General features: G+C 38.0%; 1 protein-coding gene across 3 annotated transcripts in view; it reads right to left on the bottom strand.

The window, feature by feature from the left end:
* Ranbp17 (RAN binding protein 17) overlaps positions 1 to 27,616 on the bottom strand; it is a 328,128-nt gene that overhangs the window by 261,133 nt on the left and 39,379 nt on the right. For all 3 annotated transcript variants that reach the window (XM_085694844.2, XM_085694845.2, XM_085694846.2), the window contains 7 exons: positions 24,647 to 24,751; positions 22,620 to 22,785; positions 20,834 to 20,907; positions 17,888 to 18,007; positions 15,752 to 15,898; positions 14,748 to 14,920; positions 11,520 to 11,713 (listed from right to left, as the gene is read on the bottom strand). In XM_085694844.2, coding sequence (XP_085550970.1) covers positions 11,520 to 11,713; positions 14,748 to 14,920; positions 15,752 to 15,898; positions 17,888 to 18,007; positions 20,834 to 20,907; positions 22,620 to 22,785; positions 24,647 to 24,751 — 979 coding nt within the window. The remainder of the gene's footprint in view (positions 1 to 11,519; positions 11,714 to 14,747; positions 14,921 to 15,751; positions 15,899 to 17,887; positions 18,008 to 20,833; positions 20,908 to 22,619; positions 22,786 to 24,646; positions 24,752 to 27,616) is intronic.

The raw sequence follows: 27,616 nt of genomic DNA, 5'->3' as shown, positions 1-27,616 counted from the left end.
AGGCTCTTAACAGTGACTCCAACCAGTGAACAGACTAACGGTTGCACTGTGTGTGAATTATTACTCACTTCTAAAATAAAAGTAATTCTGAAATACTGCAGGTATAATTTTTATTGAATGTAACATTTTACCTGCCCTAAGGGAGTTACTATTTTAAAACACTCTGCTATAAAACTCAGTCTACAGACCCATGACCCGAGAAGACTAAGACAGAAATACTGCCTTGAGTTTAGGAGCCAGATCAGGCTACACAGCAAGACCCTGTGTGCCCCACTCCCACTCCGAATAACACTATTTCTCACAGCAAAGCATAAATTTAAAAGTAAATAATGACCAATTACCTCCCTCACACTTTGTCACTTTAGATATTTAGATACTATTTAGATAATAATTACTGCTGTTGTTCTTTTTTTAAATATGCTATGCATACACTGTGTTACTGAACTATGTCCCTATTCCTTGGGGGCTTGATGCTGTGTGAGATATGGTCTTACTACATAATGTAGTCAATCTTTGAACACATTATGTATGTAGGCCAAGCTGACCTCAGATTCACAATCTACTGCCTCGACCTCTTTAGTGCTGAGAATGCAGGACTAAATACCCCACCATATACTAGTACTGCTTAAAAACTGAATATGGAGGCTTTCCACTAATGTGAATTGAACCATATGCTACTTAGTTCTTATTTAAGAAGCCTAATTAAAAGACAAAACTTTTTCCGTGTATGTAATTTTCATATTTCTCCATTTAATGATAAGTATTTATTTTAAAAAGCAGAAGTCTGTCAGAAGGTGGTAACAGGCAGATCTCTGAGTTCAAGGTCAGCCTCCTCTACATTCTAAGGCTAATTCTAAGACAGCTAGAGCTACACAAAGAATTCCTGTTTCGAAACAAAAACAAAAACAAAAACCAACAACAAAAAAGTAGAGGTTGCTAGGAATGATGATGCAGGTCTATTAACTACATAGGGAGGCTGTCTCAAGAGAGGCAGGGACAGGAAAAAGCAGCATGCTAAGCAATACATCAGCCGCCTAGAGCAAAGGCTAGCTTCAAGTCTTATGTCTGGTATTTATTACACTAGTGATTTAACTGCTTCCATAACGCACACATGGCAGTGTTGGAAGTACTCACTCTGCCTGTTTTGACTATTATTACTATTATTGTTGAATAATACCCCTTTAACGGTATATCAGTCTCAAAAAAAAACCATAAAAATATACTAACATTTACATTTTTATTCTGTCTTCAAAAGCCATACCAGAAAATGAAATCACATATTACTTAAGAATTTTGAATTGTTTCCTCTTTGACAAAGAGTTTTGCTTTCATAAAGGTTAGATATAACTGATCACATCTACTTCCTCAATGTTGATTATACGATAAACAAAATAAACATTTCAGACTGAAAAAAAATTCTTAGTCATCAGAGAAATGCAAATCAAAACAGCTCTGAGATTCCATTTTACACCCGTAAGAATGGCCAAGATCAAAAACACTGATGATAACTTATGCTGGAGAGGTTGTGGGGGAAAGGAAACACTACTGCATTGCTGGTGGGAATGCAAGCTGGTACAGCCCCTTTGGATGTCAGTGTGGTGATTTCTCAGAAAATTAGGAAACAACCTTAATCAAGGCCCAGCAATACTACTTTTGGGTACATATCCAAAGGATGCTCAATCGTGCCACAAGGACATGTGCTCAACTATGTTCATAGCAGCTTTATTTGTCAGAGCCAGAATCTGGAAACAACCTAAATGCCCTCGACCAAAGAATGGATAGGGAAAATGTGGTACATTTACACAATGGAGTACTACATAGCAGAAAAAAATAACGACAGCTTGAATTTTGCAGGAAAATGGATGGATCTAGAAAACATAATTTTGAGTGAGGTAACCCAGACACAGAAAGACAATTACCACATGTACTCACTCATAGGTGGTTTTTAAACATAAAGCAAAGAAAGCCAACCTACAAACCACAATCCCAGAGAACTGAGACAACAATGAGGACATTAAGAGAGACTTAGATAGAATTAATCTACATGGGAAGTAGAAAAAGACAAGATCTCCTGAGTAAATTGGGAACATGAGGACCTTAGGGGAGGGTTAAAGGGGAGAAGGAGGGAGGGGAGCAGAGAAAAATGTAGAGCTCAATAAAAATCAATTAAAAAAATTCTTCAAGAAGAGACATTCAGAAAACACTGACGAGTTTCTGGCAAGTTTTTGGAAGGTGTAACTCAGTATGTAAAGGTCTGAGGGAGCATTGAAGTACTCTATGTTTGAGAGGTGAACCAGCAGGCTCAGCTTCCTAAACCAGGGTGATTTCTGTCTAACAGTAAACTAATGAAGCCATACATGAGACATCTCAACACTCAAAAAATTTACTTTAGTTCATTATGACCTCAAAATGACACCTTGGATATCAAATAATAACACTTATATGTATCATGTGACAAGTTATAGGCATTTTTCTAAAACATTAAATGCAAGTTCACTGATTTATTTGAGAAATAAGGTGCTCATGTGCCCTGTCCTGGACTGAGAAGTCACAGTCTCTAGGGACTTTGGTTGATGAGGAGGAGGAAATGTCAGCAAGAAACAATGAGGTGCTATCAGAAAGCCCTTAGACACATTCAGCTAAAGATGAGATTACAGTTCTCATATAAATATCAAACCATTCTCCCAAACTTCTATTTAAAATTCAGTCTTCAACAAAAAACACACTGAAAAGTCACACTGAGAAGTCAACTAGACATAGGAGGAAAAATAATGCATGTTCTCACTTATCAGCAGAATCTAAACAAGAGTTTGCTCTATACAGTGAATAGTGGATACCCATCAATGGCCAGAAATGGGAAGAAGTAGGCCAAAGGGTACAAACGTGTAGTCACAGGACAATGACACACAAGACTGAAGACACATGGGAACTACAGTGAAGAACAATCACACACACACATGACAGCATGTGCCTCGCGTGGCAGCAGGTGTCCTCAGCTCTTGCTCACAAGCACACAACACAAAAGAAGGAGGTGGGAGACGGTAACATTCCTGACTACAGCAAGCTCTTCATTACCTAAATGTCCATCAAAACGTCATGCTGGACACCTCAAGGACAATACCAAAACATTATTTTCACCACAAAACTACATCAGGAAGTTCAAAATACCATGTCAACAAACGTATCTAAACTGAATTTAGAAGTAAAGGTCTGGTACACAAGTTTCATATCTATAAATCTCTTAGAATCTCATTTTATAAGACTAAATTTTCATTTTAATTTTCCATTTTTCTCTTTATTCTGAAATATTCAAGGCACTTGTTTAAGCAGCTGTTCAAGCATAGAACATTTTTCTTTAACAAAATAATTATTGCTGTAATAATCTGTAATTATGGTTTATAACTGCAATAATCCAAAAGAAATCAGTCATTACCACAGATCACAAGCAATCGTTAACTACTGTTAATGACCTATTTCTTAGGGATTATTGTTTTTGTAAACCATGACCACATCACCACAGATATGAGAGAGCAAGACAATATAATACAAATGAGACCATAATATAATAATAAACTTATTTTGTAACATTAAAAGCCATTAAGCATCTAAATTAAAGCACACATAACTAAAGCATATAATTTTCTTTGTTCAACATTAACTGAACTGTTGAGTCTGCACAAAAGAAATTGAATACTACTGCAGACAATGTACAAGCTAGAGCAATGCTTGGTGTGCTCTGTAATATTGTAACAATTACTTTTGAACATACTATAGGTATCTTTAAAAGGTAGACAAATTTCTTTTCATTGACTTTGACTACAAAAATGAAAAACAAACATGTATTAAAATTTTTCTATGTACCAGACATATCTTCAAATATTATTACATAGTAGTCCAACTATAAAAAGTTCTACTTGTATACATCACGAATTGGGTGTGACTTAATATAATATGATATTTTAATATATATATATAACCACCAATTATTCATTTTAAGTTAATCTTATCCAAGTCTTTGAATAGCTATAGTTTCATTAAATTTTCTTCTGGAGAAAAGCATCTGATTTTTACAAGTGTGTGTGTGTGTGTGTGTGTGTGTGTGTGTGTGTATGTACACACATGCATACAAGCACATACCACAGAACATGTGTGGAGGAAAACTTGCAGGAGTGAGTTCTCTCCTTTCCCCATGTGAGTTTAAAGGATCAAACTCAGGTCATTAGGCATTGTGCAAGCACCTTAATCCACTGAGCCACCTTGCTACGCTTGACTTGCTACATTTTAATGTAATATTTGATATTCATGCAAATCAAATATGTAATATACATTAAGTAAAAGGCATATATCTAATTTAGGAGGCCTCAGACACTGTCATGTCTACTTCCAAACCCTTCCTATGCTTGTCAGCTACCACTCACCCTAGAGATGACCTTGATCCTATACCTGGTGCTTATTATTCTTATTGCATTTCAGTTTTACCACTTTTGCATATATTCTTAGATAATGAATTTCTCACTTGTCACACATATTTAAAAGTTTTATTAAAGATTTCATGCTATATGTAGCTTCCTGAGTTACTTCTCTTTACCAAACCTCTGACATTCATCATTAAGTATGTCTGTTGTTTATTTTTATCACTCTATAATATTCTCCTAAGTAACTTTACGATGAATTATATTACTTAACTATATTATCTATCTCCAAGACAATGGGAATGAATGCTGTATCCAACTTACAGAACTGGACTGGTCTGCAATGGTGCTTTTAAACACACACTGCTGACCATCCACAGTTCATATGGAGTAAAATTTCCATACTTTACAACCTGCTAACAGTTACAAAAGAAAACAACTTTTAAGGGGGCATAGCCCAAATCTTCTCATATCTGACAAACTCCACCTAAGTTCAGATGCATAGAAGGCAGTAGATAAAAACCACAGTAATTTGTATGCATGTTACTTGATCAACTTTCCTAAAATAAAATTTGAATACAGTATACAAAGACAAGGGAAGAAAATACAGAAGGTTAAACTTCTATTAATTCTACAGGCACATTTTCGGACAGTATGGAACCTTTTACAGATGACAAAGAAAGGATAAGATCATACAAGAAATCAAACCATTCCCCTCTCCCCTTGCTGTCATCACTTGTACAGCTTGTCAACGCTCCTGGCTGCTGGACCCAGCGAGCATTTCATCGACTCTTCACCTGCTCACTTCGCCGTCACAGGTCAAATGTCTGCTGTGCTAACACAACAACTGCATCCTTCCCTGGATACATGAAATTCTTCTCTAGTTCCTTTTTTTATCTCTGTTTTCTTAGCTTTTTGGCCATTTGTCATCAGACTCAGAAAAGTCAACTGTTACTACTCCCACCACCAAGTTCATCAATCATGTCATGTGACTATGGCTGCAGGGCTCTTCCAAAAGGCTCCATACAGATCTGCTGTGGTTTCACCACTGCTCTCACATAGTGATAAGGGCATCCTGAGTTCCTCAACCTGTGCTTCAATCATCCAAGGCTGCGGTGCTGAACTTCCTGAGCTATGGCTACAGTCACTCAGCATATCATTCTACTTACTCCACTATACAGCGTCTTTTAAACTTCTCTCTTGTCTTGTCTAAATTACTTACAAGAGTTTATCACTGCTAGGAACGCAAGGCAGAACACTCTGCTTGCATCTGTCTGAAAATGCTCTTGGTTTATCTTGTTCTTTAAAGAAACATTTGCTAGCCAGACATGGTGGATCATTCCTATATGCTTAGGACACTGAGGCAGGGGGACTGTCAAGAGCTCTAGGTCAGTCTGGGTTACACAGCAGCTACCAGACACAACATAAAACACACAGCAGCTGGAAAGCAAAGGACACACCGGCTGAGACACAGTGACAAGACAGAAGCTGAGAAACCTTGTTCTGTAAGTCCAAGTATGTATACACAGAATGTACTCCTAAAAAAAATACTAAAAATGTCATCTTTGTGTCACCAGACAAAAGTACTACATCACATTAAGTACAGGGTTATCATATATCTACAAAGGAAAAACCGTCCAAGTTACGAAGGAACTAAAATCCACTCTGTACTCAGCACAGGTACATATAACCTGGCACTGAAGCATCCAAAGAGGGGCCTTTCTGTCATTTACACAGCACCCAACCTCCTACTGAGTGCAAGAAGATAAAACAGAGCCTCATTGGTCAGAAATAACTTGTGGGCCAGACATCACAACATGGGTTCTGAGACAACAGGCACCTAACCAGTTCTAAAGGCCAGAGGAGAGGTACAGCAAGAGTTCCATGCAGAAGGCAGACACAGAGCGAGATCTTCAGTGAAAATGTAAACTAAGGGGGAAATCTGGTCCAAACAGAGAAAGCAGTACAAAAAGCTGCAAGGAACTTCAGTGCTAGGTGGAGGGGGAAACAATGCAACAACCCCAAGTCAGCTTACGCACATATCCCCAGAGACAGGAGAAAGCTCATTCCAACCCTGAGGACATGGGTCAATGGTACAGTGAGTGCTACTCACCTAGCACATTAAGAAGCCTTGCTCTAAGGAAACTATTCTGACAACATTAAACTGATAATGCCCTCACTCACCATTTAGTATGGGAAACACTGCAGACAAAAAGAGAGAACTATATACTATTGACAAAAGATACTTTTTCTGTTTTTATTTGTTCATTTTGTTTTCAAGACAGGAAACTTGCTGTCCTGGAACTTACTTCATAGATCAGGCTGGCCTGAAACTCACAGAGCTCCCCCTGCCTCTGCCTCGTGAGTGCTGAGATTACAGGCATGCGCAACCACCACCCAGTTTACAAGAGATGCTTTAAAAATAAAAACATTAACAAGCCAGGATATGGAGGTACATGTCTTTAATCTCAGCACTAGGGAGGCAGAGGCAGGCGGATCTCTGAGTTTGAGGTCAGCACGATCTACAGAGTGAATTGCAGGACAGCCAGGGCTACACAGAAAAACCCTGTCTTCAAAAACTGTTAGAAAAAACACCAACAACCCAAAGCCATAAGCAGATTGGAGGTGAGAGGAAATGTGAGGAATCAGGAGAGAGCTGTCACACTGATACGACAGATCCAACAGGAAAATGCCAGCCAATAAGATATATCACTACCTTCTTTCTTCTACAGGCTGACATCCAGTTATGCCAGCACCATTTGTTAAAGATGCTTTCTTTCTTCCATTGTATAATTTTAGCTCCTTTGTCGAAAATCAGGTGTTCATAGGTTTGTGGATTAATATCTGGGTCCTCGATTCGATTCCATTGGTCAACATCCCTGTTTTTGTGCCAATACCAAGCTGCTTTCATTACTGTAGCTCTGTAATAGAGTTTGAAGTCAGGGATGGTAATGCCTCCGGAAGTACTTTTATTGTATAGGATGGTTTTGGTTACCCTGGGTTTTTTGTTTTTCCATATAAAGTTGATTAATGTTCTCTCAAGGTCTGTGAAGAATTTTGTTGAGATTTTTATGAGGATTGCATTGAATCTATAGATTGCTTTTGGTAGAATTGCCAATTTTACTATATTGATCCTCCCAATCCAAGAGCAAGGGAGATCCTTCTATTTTCTGGTATCCTCTTCAATTTCGTTCTTCAAAGACTTAAAGTTCTAGTCAAATCGATCTTTCACTTCCTTGGTTATAGTCACCCCAAGATACTTTATACTATTTGTGGCTATCGTGAAAGGTGATGTTTCTCTGATTTCCCTCTCAGTATGTTTGTTCTTTGTGTATAGGAGGGCAACTGATGTTTTGGAGTTGATCTTGTATCCTGCCACATTGCTAAAGGTGTTGATCAGCTGTAGGAGTTCTTTGGTAGAGTTTTTGGGGTCGCTTATGTATACTATCATGTCATCTGCAAATAACGAAAGTTTGACTCTTCCTTTCCAATTCGAATCCCCTTGATCTCCTTATGCTGTCTTATTGCTATTGCTAGAACTTCAAGCACTATATTGAACAAATATGGAGAGATTGGACAGCCTTGTCTTGTTCCTGATTTCAGTGGGATGGCTTTGAGTTTCTCTCATTTAATTTAATGTTAGCTGTCGGCTTGCTGTATATAGCTTTTATTATATTTAGGAATGAACCTTGTTACCCTAATCTCTCCAAGACCTTTATCATCGATTTCTATCACCATGCACAAAGTTCAAGTCCAAATGGATTAAAGACCTCAATATTAATCTGACCACATTGAATCTGATAGAAAGTGGGAAGTAGTTTACAATACATGGGCACAGGAGACCTCTTCCTACATAGAACCCCAATAGCACAGACAATAAGAGCAACAATGAATAAATGGGACCTCCTGAAACTGAGAAGTTTCTGTAAAGCAAAGGACACTGTCATTAACACAAAAAGGCAATCTACTGACTGGGAGAAGATCTTCACCAACCCCGTGTCAGACAAAACTCTGATCTCCAAAATATATAAAGAACTCAAGAAACTGAACATTAAAACTCTAATTAACCCAATTAAAAAAATGGGACACTGAACTGAACAGAGAATTCTCAACAGAAGAACTTCAAATGGCCAAAAGACACTTAAGGTCATGCTCAACCTCCTTAGCGATCAGGGAAATGCAAATCAAAACAACTTTGAGATACCATCTTACACCTGTCAGAATAGCTAAAATCAAAAACACCAATGATAGCCTATGCTGGATAGGATGTGGAGTAAGGGGAACACTCATCCACTGTTGGTGGGAATGTAAACTTGTATAGCCACTTTTGGAAATCAGTGTTTCTCAGTTTCTCAGGAAACTGGGAGTCAACCTCCCTCAGGACCCAGCAATTCCACTCTTGGGAATATACCCAAGAGATGCCCTATCATACTACAAAAGCATTTTGTTCAACTACGTTCATAGCAGCACTATTTGTAATAGCCAGAACCTGGAAACAACCTAGGTGCCCCTCAATAGAAGAATGGTTAAAGAAGGTGTGGCACATATACACTTTAGAGTTCTACTCAGCGGTAAAAAACAATGGCATCTTGAATTTTGCATGCAAATGGATGGAAATAGAAAACACTTTACTGAGTGAGGTAACCCAGACCCAAAGAGAGGAATATGATATGTACTCACTCATAAATGGATTCTAGCCATAAATAAAGGGCATTAGGCCTATAATTCATGATCCTAGAGAAGCTAAATAAGAAAGTGAACCTAAAGGTGATGTCGTAGGGCGATCAGTAATGAAAAGTCCCCAGACTATCTTACAAAAGATACAGCTCTAATAAAAACAGAAGGGAAAACTTACACAGACTCTCACCCTGCTGGAACGCTGGATCCAAGCCAGATCGAGAGGGAGAGAGAGAGCACAGGGGCTTTCACCTGCCAAGTTTAAAGGTAAACTATTGCCTTAAGGCGACACGCCCCACGAACAGAATGTGATTGGCTAAACTCCCCTATCATAAAGGAAAACATATAGTTATCCTTCTGGATATTGGAAGTTGACAAAATTGCCAGGCAGGTGTTGGGAGCACAGGGGTGAGGGTAAGGTGGGGAATAAGGGGAGATGGGGGGAGAGAAGGGAGAAGGGGAGGATGGGGAGAGCTTGAGGGAATGGAATGGTTGGGACGAAGGAGGGGTGGATGTGGGAGCAGGGAAGTATATATCTTAATTAAGGGAGCTATTTTAGGGTTGGCAAGAGACTTGACTCTAGAGGGGTTCCCAGGTGTCCAAGGAGATGTCCCCAGATTGTTCCTTGAGCAGCAGAGGAAAGGGTGCCTGAACTTGCCTTGTCCCATAGCCACACTGATGAATATCTTGCATATCACCATAGAACCTTCATCTGGTGATGGATGGATATAGAGACAGAGACCCACATTGGAGCACTAGACTGAGCTCCCAAGGTCCAAATGAGGAGCAGAAGGAGGGAGAACATGAGCAAGGAAGTCAGGACTGCGAGGGGTGCATTCACCCACTGAGATGGTGGGACAGATCTAATGGGAGCTCACCAAGGCCAGCTGGAATGGGACTGAGGGAGCATGTGATCAAACCGGACTCTCTGAATGTGGCTGACGGTGGAGGCTGACTGAGAAGCCAAGGACAATGGTACTGGGCTTTGATTCTACTGCATGGACAGGCTTTGTGGGAGCCTTGTCTGTTTGGATGCTCACCTTCCTGGACCTGGGGGGAGTGGGTAGGACCTTGGACTTCCCATAGGGTAGGGAAACCTGATTGCTCTTTGGCCTTGAGAAGGAGGGGGAGGGTGGGGGGAGAGGAAGGGAAGTGGGAGGAGGGGAGGAGGTGGAAATTTTTAATAAAAAAAATAAAAATAAAAAAGATATATCACTACCAATGTCTACATGAAACAAAAACTGAAAGATATAAAGTAGTACAGACGACACGTGGAGTCATATAACAAGTCCCAGTAATTCAGAAGGGTAAGATCAGACAATGTGGCACTTGACCTGGGGAGGAATCAGAAAGCAGTAAGCTGAGCCAGGAAAAGCTCAAATACCTATAAATGAAAAGCATCAGTCTAACAAAGAGAGTTAACAAAGACATACCTTGATTAGAAAATGTTTTTGAACAGAAAGGAAACGAAAACATCAAAATTTATGTGATAAAAGTAATGCCTAAGAGAAAAAAAATAGAAGTGAAAGCTCTAGAGTCTGTATCAAAAAAAATCTGTGGGTGTGTGTATGTTATGAAACTAGACACAGGAGGAGAGGGGAAGGGAGGTCACAGAATGTATGAGATATAGAAACAGGAAATGACTCTCTTTAGGAAGAAAGGGAGCAGAGACAGCCAGAGAGGAGCAGAGGGTGTGTGGAGGAAGAGGGGAAAGGGAATGAGTAAGAAAACGGTATAATAACACAAACATTTAGCTATGCCAGTGAAATCCACTATTTTGTATACTAACCTGACAAATAGCAAAACTACAAATTCTTTCATCTTTCTATTGCATTTTAAAAATTTGAAAAAAAAGTTCCTGCTATCTACCTGAAAGTATTTAATGAGATATAAAGAAATAAGTATACCCCCCTTCAGTAAGGTTAAAGACAAAATAATAAGGAAAGTGAGACATAAAAATAAAAAACATGGTGAAGACAGATACCCGAATAATAGTAAAATCTGATGAGGTCTCTTTTACTGGCTGACTTTGGCCGAGTTTGCAATCCACTATAGGAAAGATGGGAACAGACTGGCAAAGACAATGATATCACACTGTCTGCTTGAGGGTTATTAACAGCAGCTCTACAGAGTCCATGTTGAGTTGTCTCCTCTGTGTCTCAGAAAAATATTAACAATAAATAAAGTCACGAAAATACCCAATAACTTTAATAAAATCAATGGTTTGCTTACTCAGGGACACTGGGGAAAACAGAACCATTTACATCAGGACAGACTAGCCTTGAACTCACGGATCTGCCTGCCTCTGCCTCTCTAACCTAGTGTGGGTATTAAAGAGGTATGCCACCCAGCTCCCAGCAGGCTCTGACACTGACTCTACTCAATACTCACTACAGCACACTGCTGCTCACAACTGTGACACAGACTGACCTTCTTGAATTGCCATATCCACAGCGAGCCCAGAAGCTGAATGCAGGAGCTTTTGATAATTCTGCGCATTTTGGTCAAACAGCTGCACAAGAAGAGTACATGTCTTTTCATATTCACATCTGCTGACTGTGCACAGCTGCTCCAGCTGCTGGAACACGGTAGCAGTATCATCCAGGGGGTCATCTAAGTTATCTCTGAAACACAGAGGACATTCCCTTATAATTTGGTACATATTAATTACAACATTGAAATTTTGTAATGTAAAAGTGCTATGATGAACCAAAAAATAAAAGACAAATGGATTAGAAGGTAAAAAAAAAATAAAATCCCATTTATGAAGCTGACATGATTATGCACACACAAATTATCAAAAGATCCTCCACACAAAAAAAGTTACTAGAATTAAGAAGTGAATTTACCGAGATCATAACAAATGAGCTCAAAATACAAAACCAGTTGTGCTACTCTACAAGGGCAAAGAAGAAATAAAAATGGAATATTAAACAACAGTGTCCAGTGTTATATGATTTAAAAAGCATGGTAAGCTAGGGAGGGGGCACATGCCTATAATTCAAGCACGACAGAAGGATCAGGAGTTTAAGACCAGCCTCAGTTAGATGTAAATTTAAGACACTGTTCTCAAAAATAAATAACAATTTAATGCAAAGATGCTAACTAAATCTAACTTAAGTATACTAAAATCTAAAAGCTGAAATTACAAAGTACTGACAGAAGAAGCCGAACAGCTACAGGAACCAAAGGGCAGATGGACCATGTCTGCTGACCAAGGATCTGATAATGCTGCAGTGTCTCAGCCTCTCCAAAATTAACATCTGGGATTCAATAACATTCCATAAACACAGGAATTTCCTTGTAGAAATTCACAGACTGGGTCAGAGAGACCAACGAGCACAGTGCTTGCTGACAAGTCTGTGGACCTGACCTGAACACCTGGAACCATGTATATAGAGACGGAAGGAAGGACAGAGACAACTCCACAAAGCTTCCCTCTGACCTGGACACAGGTGCTAGGCATATATTCTCCCACACAGAATAATACTTTTTAAATGAAATAAAAAGACTGCCAAATGTATGCTAAATTTTACATGAAGAAAGAAATGATGGGATGGAGATGGCCTGTTAAGAGCAATGATTGCTCTTCCAGAGGACCTGAGGTCAATTCCCAGCAACCACGTGGCGGCTCACAACCATCTCTAGGGGTATCTGGTGCTCTCTTCTGGCGTAAAGGTGTACATTCAGGTAGAGCACTCAACCATGAATAAACTGGAGGGAAAAAAGAAAAAGAAATGAGGTACAGTAGCCAAAATACACTCATACTGCCTGGTTTCAAAGTTTTACCTATAGTGACTAAGACAGGGCACTGGAAAGATATGTGGATAGTAAGAACAGGGTCTCAAAATGAAACCAAATACATACGGTGGATTAATTTTTAACAACAGTATGAATGAAATTCAATTGGAAAGGACAGTCTTTATCTACAATTGCACTGGGTACCTAACTGATCATCCAAAGTAAACATGATGGAGACCAGAAGAACCTGGACTTTATGCAATGTTAATATAATATACATATGTACAAACACTATACATATAATATAGAAAGCCTGGCTTTTTTGTTCGTTTACTTTTTGTTTGTTTGTTTCTGAGACAGACTGTCTTTGGAACCCAAGCTGGCCTTCCATGCACTACACTGAGCTTGTAACTATGCAGCCTCAGTATTTCATGTGCTCAGAGTAGACATGTTTCCACACTCAGAACAAAAATTAACTGCAAATGGATTTCATACATTAAGTGTACATTTTGTTGGGTTTGGTTTTGTGTTTCTCTATATATTCCTGGATGTTTTGGAACTCTCTGTAGACTAGGCTGGGTCTCAAACTCAGAGATCCACCTGCCTTTGGCTCCTGAGTGCTGGGATTAAAGGTATACAAAATCCTAACACTATAAAAATGCAAAGGAAAGCTCTGACTTGGAATGAAGCAAAAACCCCTTAGACAGGGCACCAAACAAGATACAGAGAACAAAACTAATAAGCAGGAGCTCAGGGAATGTAAAACGTACAATCTCCTAGACTCAGAAAGTAGAAAGGAAAATAACACGCAGTGAGAGAGAAAACAGTCTCTACGATTTTAACAAACGAAATGTGAACAGAATATACAAACTTCTAAACTCTCGATTTAAGGAAATAGTCCAGATTTAAAGGGAACTAGCTAAATTTTTTTAAATCATTTTCATTTATATGTATGGGTGCTTCGCCTGTGTGTATGTCTGTGAACTACGTGTGTGCCTGGTGCACATGGAAGCCAGAAGAGAGTTTTAAATTCTCAGGGTTGGAGTTAAGAGACAGATGGCTGTGAACCACCAGATGGGTGCTGGGAATTGAACCCGAGTCCTCTGAAAAAGAAGCCAATGCTTAGTTACACAGCTATCTATCCAGCCCCACGGCAACATAGTTGACAAAGAATAAAGACAAAATACAAATTAAAACCACAAAGAGGTACCACTACATAACTACTAGACTCACTATAAAACTAAAAAAAAAAAAAAATCATCAATGGGCAGCAATCAAATTTTCATATAATGTAGGTAAGTGTATGTACAGATGTGAGAGCCACTTTGGAAAATGGTTTGGTAGCTTTTATAAGGAAAATATGTACTTACCATGCTACCAGGAAACCCTCTTGTGTAGGTATTTTACACAACAAAATGGAAACTTATGTTCATATGAAACTGTGCACAGGAATGAAGCCAGCAGTTTTCCCCATTGCTAAAGAAGTGGGCAACCCAAGTATCCACGAACAGTCAATGGGAACACTGACACATTCACAGATGGGCTTCTACCCGGAATGAAAAAGAAGGAACCCCTGATACAACATGGAGGGATTCCAAACACATGTGCCAAATGAAAAACACCAGATTTCAAAAGCGAATACTGATGGCTATACCTGCACAATATTCTAGAAATAGCAAAAACAATAGGAAAACAGATTAGTTATTGCCAGATCTGTGTGCTCATTAAAAAGGGAACAAAAGTATCTCGAGGGTGATGGCACTACGCTTACTATCATGCGTACGGTGGTGGTTACACAACTGTACATGTTTGTCAGCACTCATAAAACTACACCAACAATGGTGAACCTTAACATTTTACTTCAATCTTTAATAATTCCAAGATAGATAAACATTAAGACATTTAATATTTTAATACCTCACAACAATGGCAACAGATTCCAAACGGGAAGTGATAAAAGCCTTGGTGATTTCAGGTGCGTAAGTGTCTAACAAGTGGGGTTCAGCTGATTTCACAAAAGGAACCGATGCTACCATTCTCTGCCACAGAGTTAGTAAGTAGTGAACACTGTTGGGGGCAAACTCCCAGTGCTACAAAGAAACACAGCAAATGTTATTCAAAATGACATTATAACTTTCTAGACTAAAAATCATAGAGTAAAATTACTACAGATAAAATTAACTGGGTTTTTGTTGTTGTTCTAGTATTAGTTTGTGGTTTTCTGTTTTGAACAAGGTCCTTGTGGTAGCCTCAGCTAGCCCTGAATGCATAATGTATCTGAGAAGGACCTTTAACTTGTGATTCTCCACATCCTGAGTGCTGCTGTTACAGATACACACAACCATACCCAGTTTACATGACGGTATGGATAGAACCTGGGGTTCTCGTGGATGTTAGGCAAGCATTCTGTCAGCTGAGATTTATCTCTGGCCCTGATAAAATTAACTTTTATTCTGATTATATAACTAAGGACCACACAAATTTCACAAATCAAGAAGTATTCAAAAACTAACATCTTTCATTGTGCCACTTACAATAATGACTGCTAAAATAATAACACATTTCCTTAGGATCCAATTCCACTAATATTTTATAAGCACTAAAACTAAGTGGAAACAGAGCTTCCCATTAACTTACAAAGAACTTTTCCCATAATACAATCTGCAATTCTCCCATAATGCAATCTATCCTTTTATTTCTTTATATAGATTTGACTATAGATTCTTATCGATGACTAGATATTAAGCAGAATAGCAATTTTTATTATTTTATGTGTTGCAATGACTATTTTACCTAAAAACTTTGTAAAGAATAATTATAAAGTACTCAAATATTTAAAAAGAAACTACCTCCACCAAACCTATACCAGTAAAATTGTTTTTACAATTACAGTTTAATCTCAATTATACATTTGTACTTACCTGTAGGCTAGTAATAGTAAAATTAGCAATCAATCCAATAACTTCAGCATACTCCTTCACCAAAACTAATTCTCCCAGCTGATAGTTTGTCTTTAAACGAGCCAAAAATCGACAAAATTCATGATAATTACCAGGATCAGACAAACCCTAAATTAAGATGCAAAAGAAAGGCTCTTCAAGAAAACTGATAAAAAAAATCTCCAAGTATTTTTATTAAGTCCCCTGGTTTTCATGGGTACTGACTTTGTGGCGGTTGGGTAGATAACAATATTAGAACACAAATGATACCTGCTAGATTTAGTGTTAGTGTCAATTAACAGTAAGGAATCTAAAGTGGAGCTTTTAGAAGCAGCATCTCACTAAGATGATTAAATTAAAAGGTCTGGGAACTTATTACACACAAAAAAATATGCAATGTGGTGTGATGTGTGTGTGTGTGTGTGTGTCCTACAAGTGCACAAAACACAGAAAATTCTTTGAATTTGACACTTACTGAGTATCTATAGGCTCTATGGCTCCAAGTTAATTTCCTGCCTCTAAAAAAGGTATTCAAACAAATAACTGCATTAAAGGAACAAAGTTTAACAGAACCTCTCCACAGCATGCAGGGGACCTTTAGAAGGAAAGGTAAAGGAACAGACCAAAAAAAGGCCTTTTCAGGCAACTGTGACTGGTTTGAATACAGTACAAATGTTACCTCTATATTTAAACCCTTCGCTGGCATATAAATTTAAAAATGAACTGGCACAATAATATTACTTAAAGAATCTATACTAATGGGGGTTCTAGGAAAGAAAAATAGTATCTATTATCTAGGACAAATTCAAAAAATATACCTTACAACAAGGCCTTTTAATACACACTTGTGTATTAAATATACCATTGCATACTAAAATTCCAGAATGACTTTTCAGTGAAATACTAGCATGAGAAGGAAAACAGCTTACGAGAAACAGCTGACATTGGCCAAGTATCTCCCATAATAAAGCTCGTAACAGTAAGCTACACAGATAACTTATGATTTTAAAATAAAAGCCCACCTATCAGTAAAATGAGTAAATACAAGACCTGAATTAAAATGAAAAAGATAAAAACAAATGCATATGTTATAGATTCCACCCAGGAAGTACTGGGGTAAAGAAGATGTGAGCAAGGGGTATTTGGTTTACACATGAGCAAGATATGTTATATACACAGACAAAATTGTTAAGAGTAAATAAAAAATATTGTAAAAAATTAAAATTAACAACAACAAAAAAATCTCACAGGGCATGGTGGCACACACCTTTGATCCTGGCACTCAGGAGGCAGAGGCAGGTAGATCTCTGAGTTTGAGGCCAGCCTGGTCTACAAAGCAAGTTCCAGGACTCCCAAAGCTACAGAGAAAACCTGTCTTGAAAAATCAAAAACAAACAAACAAACAAACAAACAAGAAAATCTCTTCAAGAGCAGGGGAAAAAAAAAAAACAAACCCAAATGTCTCTGTAAAATGATAAAACTTTACTTCTATACAAAGATGCTTCCAAAATTGCCAGTGACCAAGAAGCATATATAAAACTCTTAAGTTATCATTTATAAGCTATTGTTTATGCTTTTACAGAATGCTATAAGCCAGAAAAACAAAACTAAAAGTGACACAATTACTTGTTAAGCACTCCAAACCTCTCACGAGCGCCTCTGCAAGTGTGCACTGACGCTGGAGCTCTGAAGCTAATGCGGGGTCCACTTCTAAAGCTACAAACTGAGGAGTCCACAAGAGGGCAAAAGACATTATTTCATAATTGAGGCAACTTACTTCAACACTAACAGTTAAATTTAAGTTGTCTCCTACTTCAAAAAGCAGACATAAGCCTCAACCACTTCAGCAGTTTACACATGCAAACAGAGAAAAAAAGTACAGTGATAACAACGTTTGGCTTTTATTCAGTCACTTAAACCAGAGAGAAAGAGCACCAAGTCGACATCAAAAATATTGTAATATTTTCTAAGAACTAACTACAGCAAATGTGACCTCAGGAAAATGAGTACAATACTATTTTTTCCAGAAACACAATAAATTAAAAACTTTATTACATATCAATAAGCAGAAATATAATTTCTATATGCTAAGCATGAATTAAATTACTTCATAAATACCTGGGGGTTTTCAAGTATCCTTTTTACTCCTTTAATTAAGTTACCAAGGTATTTGGCACGTTCAGGGCTGCTAAATAAGGATCTTCTTGTAGAAGCAAGCTGAACTAAGCATGAAAGTGCCTAAAAAAGAAAACAACAAAAATTCTTTTTTCATTTCAATTTTAAGACCTCCCACAAGCCTCTGTGCCATACTAGAACGGCACCTGTAGGCATCACTTGGGTTATTTTCAAACTCTCAGTCTCTTCTGCTTGGATACTACATTCTTCTCTGACTTTCAAAACCCTGACATTTTTGGTTTAGTTTTTTATTTCAATTTTACAAAGGAAGGGAACTCGCGGGCTGGGGAGATGGTTCTGTGGATGATGGCACTTTCCTAAACACCTGAAGATGAAGCTGGACATAGCCACACATGCCTGTAACATCAGTGCTGGGGTGAGAGAGACAGACCCCAGCAGCTTGCCAAAAGAGGGAAGCTTCAGGTTCAGGAACCTGTTCCACGGGACCAAAATTAACAGCTACAGAGAAAGACAACAAGTTCTTCTGGCTTCCACATGCTAGTCCATTGCTGCATACACACATACACGTGCACGCACACACAGACACGTACACATAAACATGCACTCCACGTGCACAAAAAAGAATTTTTTTTTCAAGACAGGATCTCTGTAGCTTTTGGAGCCTGCCCTGGAACTTGCTCTGTAGACCAGGCTGGCCTCAAACTCACAGAGATCCACCTGTCTCTACCTTCCAAGTATTGGGCTTAAACGCATGCGCCACCACCACTCAGCTCACACTAAAGAAATTTTAAAAAGGAAAAAAGGAGGGCTTCATTATGTCGTTCTCATGGGGGCGGGGAGGATGTCAATACACCAGTGTTCTTATTTTATTTACATCCTATTCCACCTCTTTGTCTTGCTGGATACCTGGATTCCTCATTCTGATTATATATATCTTCTCTTGTATTTTTTATAGGCCAAATCTGCCAAAACAGGCACTAGATTTGGATACATTCAGAAGGTTCCCAACTGTTAAGATACCCATTCTGTCTGTGAACCAATGAACTTGGTGTTCTAAGTACAGATTGTTATAAATTATATATTATGGATCCTGCAAAGGAGGAAAAAAATATCCTTGACTGAATCGGGCACATAACTAATTTATTTGGTTATGAAATATATCCTATACCATTCATGTATCTTACAGGGCTGGAAAATGCTGCTGGGACATTTAGTAACTTTCTGAACGTTCCCAAGCAGGTCTCTGTGACCTAACTATCATCCTAAATTCCCAGGCTACTTCATCACTTAGGTTCCTAACTTCAACAGCAGTTACTGCAGTCTGTCTTCACATTAACCCAACGGACAAGCTGGTCTCTGCAAGCTTTATCTGAGTTCACATATTTACTTGCCAACTTAAAAAAAAATCACCATTAGCTGCCAATATTGAAATATTTCTAATAGGAGATTTCATACAAAATGTCTGTGATAATGGTGAAAAAAAGCACGAGCATGGAATCTTTCTGTTCGGGCCGTGCTCTGGTTTCCCCACTGCCTCTATTGTTAAAAAACAAAAACGGCCCTCCTTAGGCAACTCTGATACTCAGGACTGGGAACCATCAGTGTATTAAAAGCAAATACCAATACATAGTTTGGGGGATAAAGAGACCTGAGCTTTGATCTGTGTCTATTCTGCTGCCTTGGGGAGAGCCAATTAGCCACTCTGGGTCTGTTTTCTGTTTGTCAGGTCAGCCTAGCAAGGCCAGTGACATCCATCTTGCAGGGTCATCATGAGGATGACGTAAGATAAGCACACATAACCAGGCATCACGCTACTTATCACAAAGCAGATGTTTTCTCCCACATTTTTCAATCACGGGTACTTTTTTTGCTTTATACTAAAATATAATCATATGACTTCATGCTTGTTTAACAACTAAAAGCAATTCTCCTGGTTGAAAGAAAAGGATGAAACCCAGCCACAGATAAGCACCTGTGACACTCAGATTAAACCTTACACTAGAGATGCAAGAAGAGACTTGTTGGGTTAGAGATGAAGCTCAACAGTAGAGCACTTGGTAATACTCTTTCTTTTATGTGATATTTAAACAAATACACTTTAAATCTTGAACATTTTTCCAGAGACACAAGTCTCCAACTACTAGCACCTTAGACATTTTTATTAAACTTACATTTTCCCCAACATTGCTAGATCTTTAATACTCAACAAAGATGTTGCTCATAGTCTCAAAGTTCTATGTAGCAAAGAAAATTTCAACATAAAATTGAGTATGTAAGAGTGAGGAGAACAAAATTAAGTGAGTGGGTCAGCTTTGCTTCTGAGAGATTTCTGATGGAGACTCCCTGCCACACGTAAGACATATAACCAGTCCGGTTGAAGAACAGTCAGAAGGTTAGAAGAAGGAAGAACTTGAGCAAGGTCAGCCCTGATGAGGGAGTGAGACAAAGGCAGAGGTTGGCAGGCTGTCCTGCCTGTGGGAGGAGCAAGGTAAGTTACTAGCACTGAGCTTAATCAGAAAGCAGAATGAACTATTAACAAATTCTGATGGGTAATGTAACAAAATACACTCAGAAATGAAAGAGCTACTTGAGAAACATAATTAATGCAGAAGAATTTCTTAAGTAATTCAGAATATAAGTGTAAATATACATTACCCTTACTTACACTTCAGATTAGAAAAAGAATCACAGGTTCGAGGTTGAGCTTGGCACTAAGGAGGCTGAGGATGGAAGACAAGTTTAAAGGCAGTATGGGCTGTACAGCACAACCCTGTCCAAAACACTACACAGAATCTAGACATGCAGCCCAGTTACACACTGACACTGAAGATGTGAGGCCCTAGGTTCAATTCCCCAGTAGTACAGAACAGTAACAACAAACTATCAGGGTATTTTATCTTTAAGGAATAATGGATAACTTGTACTTACTAACTGAGACAGTAGTGGTGGGAGCGAGTGATACAAATTGAAGAAAAGATCCAATGTTTCTGGTTCCAGGATAACTGGAAAAAAAGATGATTTTTCCAACACCATTACTTTCACTAAAACACCACACAAGTAAGAATGTCAAGACCTCTACATACAACATGGCCACTTGCTGCAGTTGGGTTTTTTCTTCTTCTTCTTCAATTTATTCTTGACTTTTAAGACAGGGTTTCTCTGTGTAGTCCTGACTGTCCTGGAATTCGCTTTATAAACCAGACTGGCCTCAGAGATCTGTGTGCCTCTGCCCCCTGAGTGTTACAATTAAAGGTGTGCAGCAGTATCACTACCCAGTAGTGACTTATTTTTCCTTTCTCATACACAGCAAGCCTTTGTTCTGGGACATCATGAACACGAAGCTTAGTGCATATCTTTTCGCTCACATTCTGTTTTCCTGGTACAACTTTCAATGCACAAACTCATCCTTTAATGCTGAGAACCTTTCTGGGTTTTCGAATTTCCTTCTGTTCTTTCCTTCTGTCTCCCTTTCTAGAACTTCCAATAGTCAAATCTCAACCTCCTGGCTTCACCTTATTTCCTTACAGATATTTTTCTCTCCTATCAAAACATCTTGCTTTTTTTAATTCTACTTTGTAAGTTTCATTAACTTTCTCTTCTAAGTTGTTTATTAAATTGTTAAATTATGTGGCAAGAGTTCATTCTTGTCACAGGAATGTTTTACCCTTTTTATAGCTCTTTATATGTTTTTATATTTTTTATAATAAGAGATGTCAACCACACCCTTTTAAAGTTTATTTCTATTCGCCACCTTATATATTAGTTCTCCAACTCTTTAAAAAAATTAAAACTTTCTAAGCTAATAAATTATTGATTCACATACAGTATACAGACCTATACCATGTTTTGCCCACTTTCCCCTACTAGGGATCTCTTATAAAAACCAACACTACAACTCCACAGTCAGGAAGTCCAACACAATCTCCCAGTCGTACTGAGTCCAGTTTTATGTTTACTCAGGTGTGTGTACATATTTTTAGTCTGTGCATTTCTATTGCATGTGTTGGTTTACAAATTCATCACCACAACTAAGATGTGGAATGTTTATTTAACCTTGTTTATTAATCTTTGATTCCTAAGTTGGAAGTCATTAAAAATTTTTTTTACATGTTGATCCTCTACCTGATATCCCCAAATCTGAAGCTTTTCTAGTTTAACATTTCAAGGAAAATAGTTACGGGAGGGAGAGATTCAACCAGAGGCAAAGTTGGCCAGTCTCCCTGCTGCACAGGTGGGAAAGACCCAACTGAGAATAATGCCTCCTTAACAAAGGCTCTCCAGCCTCCCCACCTAAGGCTCCCTAGTGGCACGGTCTGCTCCATGAGGGACACCTTGTTTTCTTCTTGGTGTACCCGTCAGGAAGTAAATCACAACTCTGCTCTCCTGGGTCACTTACTCTGATCTGTTCACCTTTAATTCTGAAAAATACCACTGGATAACTGTTAGACTTTCTCACTACTTATGTAGAAGTTTCCAAACAAAAATCTTAACATTTCCCCAAGTCTATTTTCTACTGTTTAAATCAAAATATAGCAGTTATGAACTAGACAAAGCATTCAATATTGACTGTCAGTGGCTTTTCTGAACTACAATTCTCCTATTAGACCATTTTTAAAAAAAGCAGAACTAACAACTTATGAGCAGGTCAGCTGAGTTGCTTAATTCTGTACCATGTATGTTGACCATCTCTCATGTTAAACATCTCTTTTCTTACTTGTTCTCCAGGTTGTTGGGATCTGCACTGTGCAAAGATCATCTGCGGACTCATCTGCTGAACTTCCAATGAAGTCAAAACTCAGGCAGTTGAGGACCAGTTTTAAGACTTGCATCACCAGATTTTGTTGATCTTGATCCTGAAGATTTAAAGGTTTGGCCAACACCTTCAAATTTAGAAACAAAACATTATGAGCAAATAAGTTTCAACTTCATAAATTTAAATACTTCTTCAGTGTGAAATGAAAATTAGTTAAAAAAAAAAGGAAAAATCTTTGTCCACAAATTTCTACAATAGTAGATGACTTTCAAATTTCATCTTGTAAAATGAGAAAAAAAATATACTTAACTACATATTGCAGATCGCCTTCTAAAGTTCTAAGAGGTAACCTAGGCCAGGTATAGTGGCACACACTTTTAATCCCAGTACGTGGTAGGTAGAGGCAAGCAAGACTCTGTAAGTTCAAGGCAAGTCTTGTCTACATGGTGAGTTCAGGCGAGCCAGGGTTACATAGTAATACCCTGTCTCAAAGGAAAAATATATGAGGTTTTAGACCAAATACTTTACATAGCAAACTGTATAAAGAAAGCATAGAATTCACCAGCTTGAATTGAGACTTAATTTTCTTCAAGAAAATCTGGGATAACTTCTTGTATAAAAGAGATGAATTCAACTGACAAAGGCCATGTGGCTGTTAGGCCTAGGATATGTCCTAGTTGGGTATAGAACATTAGCTTCTGGAGTCCAGTCCTGATGTCTTTAGATAAGGTCCATTCCTACACAGTCTGAAAAGTAGATCCTAGACATTATGAAGTATTTGTAGAGAAGCCTAGACTTCTCAGAGAATAATACAAAGAGAAATCAGATAGAAAGACAGGAACATACATGAAACAAGATTAACTGTGAGTGGTTACTAAATCAGTTGATAAGTTCAAGACCATCAATTTTGCTATTTTATCTACCTTTGTAGATGATTTTTTTCTACACTACAAGAATATCTTTAAAATAATAGTCATTAAATCAGACCTACTACACTGACTGGAATGCTAACACACAAGTTAACAATTCTAATCCAAAAATTAAAATCTAAAACGACCTGCAAATCTAAAACTTCTTGAGCACTCAAAATTTGAATTTTGGTAAATTTCAAATTTCAGATTTTGAAATTTTTCAACTCATAAATATTTTTTCAACTTAAAATATCCTAAGATTCAAAACACTCCAAAATCTGGGACACTTCTGGTCCCCAATATTTATAAAAAACACTCAGCCTATAAAACTGAACAGACAGGAAACAGAGCTTAGTGAGGTGTTCTGGAAAATGCTTTACATCACCAAAGAAACAAGTTTGAGTAGTGTGAAGGAACCCTTCATTATACAACAGAGCTGAATATCATGCACACCAAAATCATGCATGCTCCACCATGCACTAAGAAACAAGTAGGAAATTCTTATTTCCCAAAGAAACTATTAGAATAATTCTGGGAAAACTATGAAAAAATGGAAACTGTATCCCCATCAAAACATGGGCAGGCATATAAAAAAAGTAAAACTCAATGAGCCTGTCCAATTTAAAATCTACAGTAGGGCTGGATGGTGGTAAGCATGCCTTTAGCCCCAGCACTTGGAAGGCAGAGGCAGGCGGATGTCTGTGAGTTCAAGGAGAGCCTGGTCTACAAGAGCTAGTTCCAGAACAGGCTCCAAAGCTACACAGAGAAACCCTGTCTTGAAGAACAAAAAACAAAAACAAAACTAAACTAAGCTAAAATAAATAAATAAAATAAAACATAAAACAATCTATAATAGGAGGGTTAAAAAGTACTATTGCTTATAACACAAACACTGAATTCTCTATGGATTTCATCTTCCAAGCCTGGGGCGTAAAAAAGTATATACAGATTTACTACTTTTAAGATTGACCACAACAAGTCTTTTAAAGGCAAAATCAGAGGTAAACAATCCACTTGAAATTCATTTCAAGCATTTAATTTGAAATTAAGATTCCCATAGTTCTCCTGCTGACTTACCTGCTTCAGGAGGGAACATGCTAACACTAGGATGTCTTTTAGTGAAGTATCACGGAATGAGGTAGCTACCTTCCTATGTTTTGCTGAAGGTCTGGAATAATCAACCTAAAACATCAAGATGAATTAGTTTAACCAAAGCTATAGGAAAATAAGGCAAACATTAACTATGTAATATAATGGCAGTAGTAATCAGAGAATCATAAATACAGAGCTTCCAAAAGATTTCAAGGTGACCTGCTTGAGATTACTCACTGACAGAGACAGTACTAGAACCTACCCAAAAACTATCAGGGTATCCATTGTACTTTCAGTGCCAATATAATAAAATAATACAGATAATAAAAGTAACAGACACTGAGATCACGGACTCCTGAACTCTAACCTATAATGTATAGAATGTAAATAATTTTCCTAACTCTTAAACGCTACCTATAAAAGGAGAAACCTCTAAAACACTCCTCAAATTCTAATATGTAAACCAGCTAAAAGAATCAGTTATAAAATATCATATATGAAAGTATTTTGATATGTCATTGATTTATGCAATTGAATTTCTGGAAATAAAAGTAGACATGATACTCAAGAATTTGACTATGTACACAACGTGCAATCTCTGAAATTTTAGCTAATAAAATTAAGTTTTTAAGAACAAATTACTAAGACTACTAGCTCTTGAGTCCATAACCTAAAATGTACAACTGGTTTTACACAGTGGGGCTGGGAACACTTGCTTAGCACATCTCCAGAACTCCTCCTAATAAATATATCTATGCAAATCTATATAGCGCATACCCGCTCGCACGCACGCACGCGCACACACACACACACACACACACACACACACACACACACACACACACACACATATGCTACATATTTCCATTTATCAAAAAGGAACAAACAGGTTCTGATAGTCCAATATTCATTAACACAGTGGCCTAAAGTTATTGATTTACTATTTATTTCTTTTACAATTGAAAGACAGAAGGAAACCATTTGTCCTGCTACTGTTTAAAGAATTTTTTTTAAAAAAAAAGGTGAGCTAAGAACTGATTATCTGATACTTTCTTAACTACAGGGTACAATTCAGACTATCCCTAAATGCTACATTAATTAGCATTTGCAACATTCTGCTGTAAATCAAACTCTGTGTATATGTTTGTATGCTGTACATGCATGTATGTATGCATGTACGTATGGTGTGCATGTGTGTATGGGGGTTCCTGATGAAATCTGGAGCATACTATTTTGACTCATCTAGCCAGGTAGCTAGGAGTTCTTGTTTCTGCATCCCACACACTGGGATTAAGGGTCGACTGCACACCCAGGAAGTTCTGCCACAAGTTCTGGGGATGCAAAGTGGGTTTTGTGTTTGCTTGTCATATGCTATACCCGCTGAGTCAACTCCCCAGCCTTCCCTTACTAAACCAGACTTTAAATCCTCTCATGCTAAAAACATCAAAACCTTTCTTTTTCATAAAAATCATTAAGAGCAGACAGCATCACTAGTCCTGTTTAGAAAATATTCTTAATGTATTAGTCCACTTACTCCTTGAAACAATCTTTAAAATGTATACTGTCCATAACATGAAGAGAAGAAACTTAAGTTGATGGAGTGCCTTCTACATACTAGGTCCTATGCTGACAGTTTTTTGCTTGTTTGTTTGTTTGAAGCTGGCCTAGAACCTGAGAGATCGGTCCGCCTCTATCTCCCAAGGTCTGGGATCAAAGGCTTGCCCCAACCACCCACCTTCAGGCTAGTTTACCTACTCTTTGTAAAATCTATATAGAGGGTATAATTATCTCTCTTCAAAGAAAACATGCAGGATTAAAAAAAAATAAGACATTTGTGTGTAAGTAGGAATGGTAAGTGGATCTGGGAAGAGTTGGGAGAAGAAAGAATGAACACGATCAAAAACACACTATATGAAACTTTTAATTCTGAAAAGGAAAAATCTGTACAACGCAACTGTTCATAGATCTAAAGACAAATCTGCCTTTATCTGTGCTTTCCTCAAAACTTGCATGCTTATTCCAGTCAGGATATTCATATAAATACTGTATTTTGAGAGAGACTGTACAATTATTTCATATTGTACATGTATGCTCCTACTGTATGGGCATATGCATCTGATATTACACATGTATGCCCTGACTATACATAGGTATCTGATATGTATATGCATGCCCCTACTGTACTGGTGTATGTAGTTTACTTGATGATTGCATAACAAATATAATCAACAACAGCAGAGTGGCTTCTAAAAATGTGGGACAATGTTTGCGATCTCTTTTAACTTTTAGGAAAACCTAGTTTAGATTTTTTTTCTTTAAAAACCACTTTGAGATCCCATCTTACACCTGTAAGAATGGCCAAGATCAAAAACACTGATGACAACTTATGCTGGAGAGGTTGTGAGGGAAAGGGAACACTTCTGCATTGCTGGTGGGAGTACAAGTTGGTACAGCCATATCAGTATGGCAATTTCTCATCCCATTGTGAGAGGTACTGTCCCTGTGCCGGTGGTCCTGGGTTCTATTAGAAAGCAAGCTGACTGAGCAAGTCATGAGGAGTAAGCCAGCAAGCAGCCCCCTCCAGGCCTCAGTATCAGCTCCTGGCTCCAGGGTCCTCCCTTGCTTGGGTTCCTGCCCTCACTGCATTGAAGATAGACTGTGAGTGAAATAAACCCTTTCTTCCAAGTTGCTTTTGGTCATGTTATTTCATCACAGCAACTGCAACCCTGACTAAAACAGACTGTAATGTGCAGAGATTAACTAATTCTCCCAAACTGAAGAATACTAATACAATGTGAGAAGCAAACATGAGACATGATTCTAAGCAGGCATCTGCTCTAAGGACATGCTGGGGCTGAATAAAGAAGCAGAACTAAATAGCAACATATAACTTTAAAAGAAAAATTAAAAAAAAAAAACCCACTGGTGGTATCATGACCACCAGAAGAAAGAATG

Source organism: Myodes glareolus, chromosome 9 (genome assembly GCF_982192425.1).
Source record: "Myodes glareolus chromosome 9, mMyoGla1.1, whole genome shotgun sequence".
Taxonomy (NCBI): domain Eukaryota; kingdom Metazoa; phylum Chordata; class Mammalia; order Rodentia; family Cricetidae; genus Myodes; species Myodes glareolus.
This window is presented reverse-complemented; position numbering and strand designations above follow the sequence as displayed.